This window comes from Heterobasidion irregulare (genome assembly GCF_000320585.1).
Source record: "Heterobasidion irregulare TC 32-1 unplaced genomic scaffold scaffold_07, whole genome shotgun sequence".
Lineage (NCBI taxonomy): Eukaryota > Fungi > Basidiomycota > Agaricomycetes > Russulales > Bondarzewiaceae > Heterobasidion > Heterobasidion irregulare.
The window spans coordinates 1,555,313-1,567,850 of record NW_009258203.1 but is presented as its reverse complement, the minus strand read 5'-3'; the positions used below and the strand labels follow the sequence as shown (position 1 = coordinate 1,567,850).

The window sequence follows — 12,538 nt, the reverse complement described above, 5'->3', positions numbered from 1 at the left end:
ATAGTTGGAAGAAAATGAAGAAGTAAAGGTCCATATGGCCTAGAGACGTGAGTTATTAGATACATTTTGCGATGTTTTTGTGCTTTTTGGGGTTTCTGAAAAGAAGGGAAGAGAGACGCGGCGCCTGAAGAAGGAAAGCCCTGGACACAAATGCTACACGATTCTCGTTAGAATATGAAAGTCTCATAGATTGGGCTAGAACTCACCGATTGCTGCATCCAGAGCACTTGCCTTTGCTTGCAACTCATCAAGGCAAAGGCGATTACGCAGCCGTCCCCGATGTCTCCACATACGACACCTTCAACTTAGCTAGAAGGTCACCGATGAATGCGTCAAATTCAGGCTGTCTTTGCTTGCGGCTACGAGAGATGGGGGTACGTTTGGGAGGCGTCGCAACGTAGGCATCGTTAGGCGCATGGATGACGATGGTGGGGATAATCATAGGGGACTCGGCGACGACAACGGGTCCTGCAGAACGTTCCTGAAGGCGGGTATTATCGGCAATCTTCAAGGAGGAGACGGTATGGGGGATATGGGAAGGCTGAGGGTTTTTCTTGCGAATCCGCAGGGGTTGAGTGCTACCGATGGTTGGGACAACAGGACTGACGGTCGAGACTGAAAAGTTGGCGGGGTTGACTGTGGGCTGGGATTCTAGGCGGCCCAAGCGAGCTTCTATGTCGCGAAGTAGTCTTCTACGTTTCCACATCTCGACTCTCGCAACACTATCGTCCAAGGTATCGGTTTCGTCGACATCAAGACCCGCGTCGGCATTGTCATCCCAGCCGTCAAAGAAAGCGTTCGAGCGTGCAGAGAAGGCCGGAACGGCCACGGAAAGTGATTCTACAACTTCAACAGAAGTGGAGATCGGGGACGAGACCTCGACGGTCCCGATGGTGGGGTGGGATATGGCGACGATAGAGTCATTACTGCTCGTTTCGGGGATACGCTCACAGGGTATAGACATGAATTCCTCTTGAATCTGATTGTTACGGTTCTGGCTAGTGAGACGCTTGCTGGCATGGCGCTTGCGCAGGACATTTCGGCGAATAATAGGTGCAGGTCCGCCTTGCTCGAGGTGGACCCAATCGAACGAGTCAGAGCGGGTTTGGGCAGGAACCTCTACGACTTCCTGAACGACCTTCTCTGCAGCAACGGGAGTCTCTTTGGGCGAAGGGACATCAGCCGACGCCTTTTCAACGACGTCCGAGTTGAGCTCGCGGAAAGGCTTGGGCTCTAGGGAAATCCCTCAGCAAGAGCTCGGAGCGAAGCGATGGCTGGAGTGACGAACCTTTTGCTGCTGCAGCTCCGGACTTTTCTCGCTTCACGAAAGCGGTCAAAGTGAAGCGAGTGCTTTGAACGCTGACGTTCTCCTCTGTGGATGGTCGTGTCAGTAAGAGTCCATGACCGACGATGAATGGGCTGCTTACTGTCGGCTTGAGCGCTGGCGCTTCCCTTGCCCTTCCGAGACTTCTTGGAAGGGGCGGGGGTATTCCCAGCGGACCGTTTGCCCGTCAGTGCACGGGTGGAGAGCAGGCCAGAGGGGACGTAAACTGAAGAATCAAAGAACATGGTCAGAGAGAAGGGTGGAGGAGAGATGGGGTGTGTGGAGAGATGGTATATAGAAAAGAAAGAAATATTTAGAGATCGCAAAGATCGCAAGGAACACAGAAAGAAGCGGTTGTAGAAGAACAAACGCTTGAGGCTCTCGGAAGGTCGGAGGAGGATTATACCTGCGGCATTCGCATTTTGACCATAAGGTCATCAAGCGTCAGGGTTTAAATTCTCTGTCATCTGCAGTTAAGACTGATATATGTCGCAGAACAGACAAAATCATGCCGAACGACAGCATCCATGATCAGTCCAACAACAAAGCCCCTCGAAAGCGTTGAAGGGAGATCTTTCTCATAGACCTAGGAGTTACCTAGCATGTCATTTGAATTGCCTTCCAGTACCTGTCTGGACTAGGAGATATCGCAGAGGTATGACGAAGAATGACTGGTTGTGTTCCAAATGGACCTTCCGGTCAGCGACCACGATGCACGCGACAACATCGCCGCCAAAGTCGATTGGCTGTTGGTGTCACTAACACGAGATCTACATCGACACACCCCAGGGTGAGCATGGCACGAATGAGTGCAACAACACAAGTACATCCGAGTCAGATTATTTTCACGTCGAGTTCGACGCGCAGCACTTAATTTTCAAAGCAACGGTTGCAGCAGGTGACGCCATATACCTGGCAAACTGGGCTAGCGAGCGCGGACATGAAGAGGAGACGACTTCACGCACTCAATACCCAATGGCTGTTCATCTTGGTCGACGTTGACGCGACCGAGACGACGGGTCCCCAACGGGGACTCCAGATGGGCAAGAATCTGTTCTAATAATTACTTGAAAATACCCAAATTGTATACACCAGGTCCTAAAGCTCGTCGTGCGAGTGGAACGGCTCCTGCTCATCGTCCGGACCAGGCTCGTAGCTCGATCCAGCGCCCGCGCCCTCATACATCTTGCTTGTGATCGGGTTCACGACCGCCTGCACTTCGGTGAGCTTCTCCTCGAGCTCCTCCGCAGTCGCCGACGCGCCGTTCTCGTCGATCCACTCCGTCGTCTCCTTCGTCAGCGCGAGCAATGTTTTCTTGTCCGAATCGCTGATCTTGCCGCCGAGCCCTTCCTGGTCGCCAAGCTGCGCCTTGAGGCTGTAGACAAACGACGAGAGCGAGTTGAGTGCCTCAATGCGTGCGCGGGAGGCTTCATCCTCGGAGGCGAAGTCTTCGGCTTCCTTAATCATGCGCTCGATCTCTTCCTTGGAGAGACGGCCCTTTTCGTTGGTGATCGTGATAGATTCGGATTTACCACTGTCAATTGGCAAGCTTAGCGGCGATCAGATTGTGAAGCGACTATAGTACTTACGTTCCCTTGTCGGCGGCGGAGACTTTCATGATACCGTTCGCATCAACCTCGAAGGTGACCTCGATCTGGGGAACACCACGGGGTGCAGGTGGAATGCTGGAGAGCTCGAACTTTCCAAGAAGGTTATTGTCCTTCGTCAGCGAACGTTCACCCTCGAAGACCTGGATCAAGACAGTGGGCTGGTTGTCTGCGGCCGTCGAGAAGCTAAAAACTGCTATCAATACAAGAAAGAGTTAGGTAATGGAATGTACTGACATCTGGGACTTGCGCGTGGGGATGACAGTGTTACGGGGGATGAGCTTCGTGAAGACACCACCAGTTGTCTCAATACCAAGGGTAAGGGCGGCAACATCGACAAGAACGACATCCTCAGTACCAGCCTCGCCAGAGAGGATACCACCCTGGACAGCAGCACCATACGCGACAGCCTCATCGGGGTTAATACCCTTGGAGGGCTCCTTGCCACCAAAGAACTCCTTGAGCAGCTGCTGGACCTTAGGAATACGAGTCGAACCGCCGACGAGAACGACCTTTTCGGAGACAAGTCAGCATTTGGCGGAGTATATCAGCGTAGCTGTGCACCTCATCAATGTCCTCCTTTTTGACACCGGCGTCCTTAAGAACCTGTTCAACAGGCTTCATCGTCTTACGGAAGAGGTCCAAGTTCAGCTCCTCGAACTTGGCGCGAGTGAGGGTCTCAGAGAAGTCGTTGCCGTTCTCGAACGCCTCGATTTCAATGCGGGTGCTCTGCTGCGAACTGAGAGTACGCTTCGCCTTCTCAACCTCACGCTTCAGTTTGCCCATCGCCCGGAGGTTGGGGGTCGCGTCGGTGCCGGTCTTCTTCTTGTACTGCTTGACGAGGTAGTCGATAACACGGTTGTCGAAGTCCTCACCACCGAGATGGGTGTCACCGGCCGTGGCCAATACCTCAAAGACGCCCTCGTCGATAGAGAGGAGGGAGACATCGAAAGTTCCACCGCCGAGATCGTAGACGATGATCTGAGACTCGCCGCCTTTCTTGTCAAGGCCGTAGGCGATAGCAGCGGCAGTGGGCTCGTTGATGATACGAAGGACAGTGAGACCAGCAATGGTGCCGGCATCCTTAGTCGCCTGACGCTGGGCGTCGTTGAAGTCTGAACGTCCTGTTAGAGTGAACGCTTTACATAGGAGAATCTTGACTTACAGGCCGGGACGGTGACGACAGCATGGGTGACCTTCTTGTTAAGGTAAGCCTCGGCAGTCTCCTTCATTTTCGTCAAGACCATGGCGGAGATTTCCTCAGGGCTCTGCGACAGGACACTCAGTAATGTTGAAATGTAGTAATGTCATAGAGCGGACATACGAAATCACGCATTTCGCCCTTGTACGACACGGAGACCGCGGGCTTTCCACCTTTCTCAGTAACCTTGAAGGGCCTGTCGAAGTGCGGACGATGAGGGCGGGCGGGATGGGTTTGGGAGCAGCATATACATACCAGTGCTTCTGATCGCGCTTGGTCTCAGGGTCGCCCGCCTTGCGACCGATGAGTCGCTTAGCGTCGAAGACGGTGTTTTCAGGGTTAGAGTGGAAGGCATTCTTCGCAGAGTCACCGATTCTGCACGAGACGAATGAGCATGCGCGCGGCGGGCTCCTTGTTGAATACGTACAATCGTTCCTCGTCAGTGAAGGACACCCATGATGGTGTGATACGGTGGCCTTGGTCATTCGCGATAATCTCGACACGTCCTCCTCGCTGTACTCTGTGGGTCAAGGCTAATCAATAACTGGAAGGAGGGCATGTAAAATAATCACATACCCGACACATGAGTAACTGAGCGACAATCAATAAGATCAGTATAAGCGCAATGCAACAGGAGCATCAGACATACGTAGTACCCAAATCTGTAGACGATGGTGAGCGAATGGCCCGAAGTATGTGCAGAGGATGAAGACACGTACCAATACCAATTACAGTGCCATATTCCTGCTTTTGGTCCTCGGCGTTGACGGGAGGGCAGAGACAAATGAGGGCGAGGAAAAGGAGGAAACAGAAAGAGAGGCCTGTGGCCAGGCGGGAGGATTGTGTCCGCGAGGGACGAGACATGGTGGTTGTGGTCGTAAGAGGTGGTTGCGGAGGTCTTCGCCCAGAGCGACGGTTTATAACTCCCCGCCACGTCTGTTCGCCACGTCAACACCCTCCAGCTTTCCCACGCTCCATTTCTCGTTTCTTCCAGTCCCCGCACATTTTACTCTTGGCTCCGTACCGCCGACCGATTAGTGTCTTTTTTTTGTCCAGCTGTCCCCAGAACGCCTTCGATAGCGTGTTCGTCTCGAGTCTCTGTGGCACTACACCGTCTTTCGAGTCTCTCGAACTGCAATGTCATTGGCCACGTCACAGCTCGCAACAGAGCCGTGTGGCTGAAGCATTATTCTCCGACATTGGCATTGCATCACTCTCTTCCGCATCACAGGCCATCTAGCACCGGCAAGACACTGGATATGCGCTGCTCTGCCGGTCCAGGGCGTATAGCTGACACGTTTCCATTTCCTTTTGTAGCCTTGAAGCACTTCGTCCCGCTGGACTGTATTGTAGCCTTGAAGCACTTCGTCCCGCTGGACTGCATTGTAGCTCTGACGCCTGAGTAAGCCTCTGCAGACCTCCTCAGACAGACTGACGGAATGAATGCTACCAATCATTGTAGTCGTAGTACGTATCATGCTATAAATCATTGCGTAGGTAAACCAAGTGTTGTCCAACAAACAATCCGCTCAATGGCTCTGGCCCAAGCATCCTCTTCCGCAATGGAGATGTATTGAAGTTCCCGACGAGTCACTTGAACCTCGTGCACAAGCCGGGGAACCTCCAGATCATGTTCGCACTTAGCGCTGCCCATAGTACTTCTTGTGCCGCTGGAATGAAACTTCGTTTGTCGACAGCGTACCACAGGGGTGATGCATACGAAGTTTCCACCCATCATGGCTAATGTAAGGCAGTATATTTTGGGTCTGTACAGGTTGGAGAGGTGATACTTCCGGAGGAAGAAAGAGGAGTTTGAAGCTCAGACACGCAGTGGTAAGAAAGAAGTCGACCGCTTAGAATGGTAAACATAGCGCAGTGTCTATGGGCTAATGGATCTTTCATAAAATTTGAACGACTTGTACTATCGCGCCCATTGCGGCTGTCGCGAGAAAATGTACGGACATGGCGAAGGTAGCGGCCAAATTGTCTCGTCTTCGTCTGTCGAGCGTAGTTCTGTCTGTTTCTGCTTTTTTTCTGTTCAATTCAGGTTACCTGTGTAATGGATTCCTCATGCACAGTTCGACATGATTGGTGGTACGACGGAAGAGCGAATGCAGACAGTCTGCAGACGGACGCGATGATGACGATGACGCGTGCGGTCACGCGTGACGACACGCGTCCTGATGTTGGCCGTGCTGAGGTCATCAAGTCCTGCGTTGAGCGAGCTCGCGGCAGCGCCACACATGATCATGCACGATGCCCGCACAACACACAGAACAGGAAGAGAACGCGTTTATGCGAGACCTCCTCCATGGCCTTGACGCATCCTTCTTTGACGCAGCTCCCTCTCCCTCTCCGTCCTCCACGAAATCTCGCCGGCCACCACCATCACCGCGTCATGCCTCTCCTGAGCGCCCGCGACACCACGCGCATCCCCACCCATTCACCACGCCAACCAAACCTCGCTCCTTAAAGCGTGATTTGTTGACTACTCCTAAAAATAAAACTCCACTCCGGTTCAACGCCGTGTACGATGCGGGCAACATCAATGCGGACGAGGTTGTGGCTGGCTGGGACTGGGACGCGTGCTCAGACTATGTGCCGACACCGCAGAAACCGAAGGCCGATCACAAATATCTCATTACAACAGTGAGCTCCTCAAAGACCATTCTCTTTTGGTTTGTGCCATGACAAGTCAGCAGGCATCAGTCTCAGAGGCGCCCGAAACGTATATTCCAGACCCATGTACGCGCTGTATCGTGATTACCGTGACAGGAGTTTGGGTCAACCGTCGTTTCGAAAAAGTCAGCGTTTTATGTTTTCTTGAACTTGATCGTCTTGTCTTCATGTGCTTGATGCTTGATGCTTGATGTTAGCATCTCGCAACTAGAACCGACCCTGCTCGTGAAGGCCGCATGGTGACTCTGTGCGACGACTGGGTAAACTCAAATATCATGCCCGGTATGCATGACTATGCTCGCACCCTCACATGTCTTTGATCCAAATTTGCATGCTTGACATTCCAGGCGACACAATCAATGTAATCGGCGTGTTCTCCTCTGCGGACCCTGATCTCCCTCCCTCGATATCCATTACAGCTTCCGCTAATCTTCTGATCCACCACCCCGACCACCTTCTCACTCCAAGCGCCCTCTCTTCTGCGCCACACTGCACCCGACGTCCCGTCCTCACGTCTCTACTCCGCTCCACGTCACCCTCTACTCCGGTTCTTGTGTATGGTAATATCCTCCACGAGATTTTTCAACAGTCTCTCCGCTCTGGTCAATGGGATACTCACTGGATCGAAAAGAAAATAGATCAAGCGCTTGGTGCTAATCTCGGTGAGCTGGTGCGTGTGGGCGTCAGCGTCGAAACTGCGCGAAGAGACATCTTGGATCGCGCGAAGGGGGTAAGCATATTTGGCCAGAAATACGTCAGCGATACTCCCAAGGTATATAAACTGTCTAGGAACTCATGAGAAACTCACTCCTATTATGAATGCTAACAAGGGTTTCTGAATCGCAGCCGGACGCGATCCTGACGAATACGCGCGCGTTGCAAAACGAGACTTCGCTGCTTGCGATATCACATCTGCACGATATCGAGGAGGATATATGGTCTCCCGCTTATGGCCTCAAGGGCAAACTCGACGCTTCTGTCGAAGCCGTCATCACTTCTCAAACGTCATCTTCATCATCGTCTGATTCCTTATGTGCTCCGTCCCTATCGCGTCCGGTGCCCTTCGAGATTAAGACAGGCCGTGCCACTGCAGGGATGGAGCATCGCGCCCAGACGATGCTCTACACTCTCCTAATGTCAGAACGGTACTCCACGCCGGTGCAAGAAGGGTTATTATACTATACTCAGAGCGAAGAGGTCATCTGCGTCCCTGCTGCACGGCACGAGATACGCGCGCTGGTGAATGTGAGAAACACGATCGCCGATACCGTCGCTCGGCGATTTCAAAAGGGCTTTAGCCGGCATCAGGACGAGGAGGAAGAAGGATCATTTTTGCCTGAGACGATCGACGATGAGAGGATCTGTGGGCGATGTTATTCTCTCGACGCATGCATGCTTTATCGGAAGGTATGCCGACCGACGCGGCATCGAAAGATCATTCATGTAATTTTTTTGGGCAGGCCGTCGATAAAGTGGAAGATACTTCCTCACCGATTGCCGACATCTATGCGCTCAAAACCGGGCATCTCACATCTGTGCAAGCAGATTTTTTCAGATCTTGGGAGCGTCTGATCGCGCTCGAGGAGCACGACATGGTGCGCTTCCGCAAGGAGCTCTGGACGATGGGCGCGCAAGAGCGGGAAGAAAGGGGCCGATGCTTTGCCGATATGGTCTTAGATCTAGGTGGGCCAGATCCAGCGGTGCCCATCAAGTCGCGCGGGATACACCAGTATACTTATCGTTTCCGCCGCCGCGACGAGGTCAAAGCCGGGAGCCTTTTGAGCGGCCACATGAACGTCGGCGATGCGGTCTCCGTGTCTGTCGAGCCTCATCTGCTCGCCCTCAACCGCGGCTTCGTCCTCCATCTCACGCCGACGCATGTCCTTCTTGGCGTCGACCACGAGCTCGACGAAGCTACGCTTCGCGAGCGCCTGCAGAGACGATCGCGTGTGCACCGGACTTCCGTCTCTACGTTAGCTGCTCCCGACTTTGGCGACGCGCCGCAGATCGTGTTCCGCATAGACAAGGATGAAATGACGGGCGGGATGGGCCGTATCCGGGAGAACCTTGCGCACCTCTTTTTCGCGGGGGGAGACACGACGCGGTTGCGGCTCGTCGTCGATCTCGCTCCGCCTATCTTCGCTGAACCTTCTTCGTCCACGCTCCTGCAGGACGTCCGGAATTCTGCGCGCTGTCAAGAGCTGACGTCTGACCTCAATGCCTCCCAACAACAAGCGATCGAGAAGGTGCTGTGTGCGGAGGACTATGCCTGCGTTCTGGGGATGCCGGGAACGGGGAAGACGACGCTCGTGGCGTGCCTGATCAAGGTGCTTGTGGAAATGGGCAAGACTGTCCTCCTGTCCAGCTACACGCATTCAGCAGTAGACACCATTCTTGCGAAGCTGAAAGGTGCGGATTTCGGGGTGTTGAGGCTGGGAAACGTGGATAAAGTCTGCTATCCTCTTCTCCCCCTTGAAACGATCCTATACTCATCGACATTGGCGGATTAGGTGCATCCGGATGTGTTCCATTTTACGCTCGCAGCGCGGAAGAAAGCGAACAGTATTGAGGAACTTGAGCGGCAGCTGATGACCCCGCCCGTCGTCGCGACCACTGCTCTCTCTATCGACCAGTAAGTAGGCCCATTTCGACTCACAAAAGATAACGAGCTCACGTCAGATTTTCCCCGTAGCGAGTTATTCTCCCGTCGCTTGTTTGATTACTGTATAGTGGACGAGGCGTCCCAAATTACATTGCCGACGTGTATTGGTCCCCTTCGCTTCGCGGCCAAATTCATCCTGGTTGGCGATCACTATCAGCTGTCTCCGCTGGTAGGTCGTTTTGTATACGTTATATTAGCTTGCCATTGAAGGAGATTCATAGGTCCGCAATCGCGATGCCCGTAGAGGAGGCCTCGACGTCTCGCTGTTTCGCCGTCTCTCTGAGGCTCATCCACAAGCTGTCATAGACCTTAATGAACAATACCGCATGAACGAACAGATCATGCTCCTTTCAAATCGTCTCATCTACAGCAATCGATTGCGCTGCGGGTCGGCTGAGGTTGCGAACCAGAGTCTAATTCTTCCCGATTCGACATACCTCCACTCGTTGCATAAGAACTCATCGTGTCCAGGAAGACAGGATTGCTGGCTAAAGAAGCTCATGAATCCAAAGTGTGTATGTCCATGTATCTCTATTCGACGCAGACGCTGACTGAGCTTCAGCACAAAAGCCGTCTTCGTCGACACAGACCTAGTTCCGGCGTTTGACTCAAGCGTTGGCGACCTCGTCCAGAATGAAGTGGAGGCAGCCCTCGTGTCACAAGTAGTGGAAACGCTTCTTGAGAGCGGCGTGGGAGAGGAAGATGTGGGCGTTATCACGCTGTACCGACAGCAGATCAAGCTCCTCTCGCACCTCCTGCGTGGGCGTACCGGCATCGAGATTCTTACCGCGGACCGTAGTCAGGGCCGGGACAAGAATTGCATCATCGTATCTATGGTTCGATCGAACGATGATGGACAGGTATGATGCAGACCGGTTTCCCTAATTGTTGTATATATTGACTAGCAACCTCGCAGATCGGTGAACTCGTCAAAGATTGGCGCCGCATGAACGTTGCCTTCACCCGTGCACGGTCCAAATTGGTCATCTTCGGTTCGCGCAGGACGCTCCAAAACGACTCTCTACTTGCCGAGTTCCTACAACTAATGGACGAGCAAGGCTGGATCTTGCAACTGCCAGCCGACGCTCACACCTTTCACCCGCTATCTTACCACCCATCTGAGACCCAAGGCAAACGTGCAAGGTCAAACACTGTTCCCTCCAAAGATCAGGTGCCCATGCCAGACCTTGACAGCCGCTCAAGACCCGCCAAGAAGGTCAAGACAGGTGGGGACGAAGGTGTGCTGCGAGGAAGGCCTGTTCTGAAAGACTTGGTGAACGATTCCCTGTGACGTGCCAGACACTGGCTTGATTTGTACAACAGCTTCTGTAATAAAATCGTCACGTCGGGTACGGGGCGGTAGTGCGTATCTTGACGGAGCGTGATATTGATATATAGGGGCTCATGGCTGGGAGAAGATATACTCCTGTGGCTGACGAGTTAACTTAGCGTTAGGTGGTAACCTCGAGTTGGCGATCATGAACCGCGGTCCGCGGCAGACCGCCGCGGCGCCGAAAGAGAACTTCTTTACATAAATAAGCCATCGTCGGGATCATGCATTTCCTGGATACAGCTGCCAATGCGCGTGACGTTCCAGAATGGTCTATTCGTGCTAAAGAGGCGATACTCTGAAGAATGGACAGGAGACATTGTGTGCCAAAAAGCGCAGGAAATGCGGAGAGAATATGAAGCACGTGACTGGCGGCTTTGACCTCGTGGAATGCCTGCAGGCTGCCTGTCGCCGTGTCGCTAGCTATTACTAGTAGCGGCATATTCCCCAAGCTTGTCGTTTCCCCTCCGCCCACTCTATCTCTTCCCTATACCACCACAATAGCCGCTACTATGGAGGACATAGTCTACCGTCAATACAACGGCGAAACCGACCTCTCACACATCGTCGCGCTCGTCCAGAACGAACTCAGCGAGCCATACGTGATATACACGTATCGATACTTCCTGCACCAGTGGTTCGTTCATTTAGCCGTCACTTCTCCCCTTGATCACCCACTCAACTTACATACAAAATAAGGCCCCATCTCTCCTACCTCGTAAGTTGCTGACCAGCTCAACACGAAGCGAGCAGTCATCCATTGACAAACGACGCGTGTGTCCCGTAGGCTTTCCCCGCAGACCAACCTGACGTACCCATTGGCGTGATAGTCTGTAAGCAGAGCATGCACCGCGAAAGATCAAACCGTGGTTACATTGCCATGCTCAGCGTCTCCAAGAACTGGCGCAAGCGTGGCATCGGTGTGTTCCTTTCGCTCATCACCGCAACCTCCTACTCACTCCTGCTTCATCTGGCTTTGGTGGTCATTCATTTGTTGTTGTCGCGTGTATATCTTGTGCCCTGTCTCTTCTCATCGCGTGGACGGACGCATCAACGTGCGTAGCGAGCGCCCTCGTGCGTCATTCCATTGATGTCATGAAAGCTAGTGGTGTCGAAGAGGTGTGTGCATTCTCTAGTTGTCACAAACCTCCTCCGCTGAAGCGGTCGTTCTTCGCCGCACACCTTTATCATCCATGGTCCTTTGCCCGTCGCCGCCGATTCTCTCCCATGCCCAATGCCCTTTCAATCTCTTCCGCGTATGATATTAACTAACATCCTTGTTTCAAGATCGCTCTTGAAACCGAATACGACAACACCGCTGCGCTCGCCCTGTACGCTTCTATGGGGTTCGTCCGTGAGAAGCGCCTCTTCCGCTTCTATCTTAACGGCAAAGATGCCTTCCGGCTCATCCTCGCTCTTGGAGACGGAGACGATACGTCCCAGACGTCTGCCTCCTTCTCTGACCAGGACGATGGGATGGACGAGAGCGGTGTGCCAGGCCCCGCTCACCTTTCCAAGCTGCGATGGAAAGTGAGCGCCTTGCGCGCGAGCCGGATGGTAGCTCTCTGGCCCCCGGACGAGGAAGAAGTTTCGGGGAGATAAGGCGGAGAGACGGGTAAGAACGGTTCGAATTCATTAGCTTTCCACGCGTATGATATCAGTCGAAATTTTCTCAATGGCCTGCTCCGTCTATCTTGCTCCCTTCTTGTACCACCGTATCGCCGTATCCGTCCTA

At 53.3% G+C, this 12,538-nt stretch overlaps 4 protein-coding genes across 4 annotated transcripts; 2 read left to right on the top strand and 2 right to left on the bottom strand.

The window, feature by feature from the left end:
• Positions 1-262: 262 nt before the first annotated feature.
• Positions 263-1,569, bottom strand: HETIRDRAFT_452983 (uncharacterized protein; the record flags this gene model as incomplete). Its single annotated transcript, XM_009550191.1, has 3 exons — positions 263-1,233; positions 1,289-1,372; positions 1,428-1,569. 3 exons carry the CDS (start codon positions 1,567-1,569, stop codon positions 263-265), a joined length of 1,197 nt encoding a protein of 398 aa, XP_009548486.1.
• Positions 1,570-2,362: 793 nt separating this feature from the next.
• On the bottom strand, positions 2,363-5,012 carry HETIRDRAFT_410523 (uncharacterized protein). Its single transcript, XM_009550190.1, has 11 exons — positions 4,852-5,012; positions 4,782-4,794; positions 4,709-4,723; positions 4,560-4,652; positions 4,388-4,507; positions 4,256-4,328; positions 4,097-4,199; positions 3,496-4,046; positions 3,169-3,443; positions 2,914-3,117; positions 2,363-2,858 (listed from the first exon to the last, which is right to left on the bottom strand). The coding sequence occupies exons 1-11, from the start codon at positions 4,994-4,996 to the stop codon at positions 2,423-2,425; spliced, it is 2,028 nt and encodes a 675-aa protein (XP_009548485.1). The 5' UTR covers positions 4,997-5,012; the 3' UTR covers positions 2,363-2,422.
• A 1,376-nt stretch (positions 5,013-6,388) lies between these two features.
• On the top strand, positions 6,389-10,764 carry HETIRDRAFT_322640 (uncharacterized protein; the record flags this gene model as incomplete). Its single annotated transcript, XM_009550189.1, has 10 exons — positions 6,389-6,781; positions 6,850-6,915; positions 7,009-7,093; positions 7,159-7,583; positions 7,658-8,218; positions 8,272-9,261; positions 9,322-9,443; positions 9,718-9,984; positions 10,036-10,333; positions 10,390-10,764. The coding sequence occupies 10 exons, from the start codon at positions 6,389-6,391 to the stop codon at positions 10,762-10,764; spliced, it is 3,582 nt and encodes a 1,193-aa protein (XP_009548484.1).
• Positions 10,765-11,357: 593 nt separating this feature from the next.
• Positions 11,358-12,216, top strand: HETIRDRAFT_243681 (uncharacterized protein; the record flags this gene model as incomplete). The annotated part of the gene is made up of 4 exons (XM_009550188.1): positions 11,358-11,444; positions 11,591-11,723; positions 11,867-11,922; positions 12,091-12,216. Coding segments are annotated over 4 exons (402 nt in total), but the record flags the coding sequence as incomplete, so codon positions are not given.
• Positions 12,217-12,538: the final 322 nt, after the last annotated feature.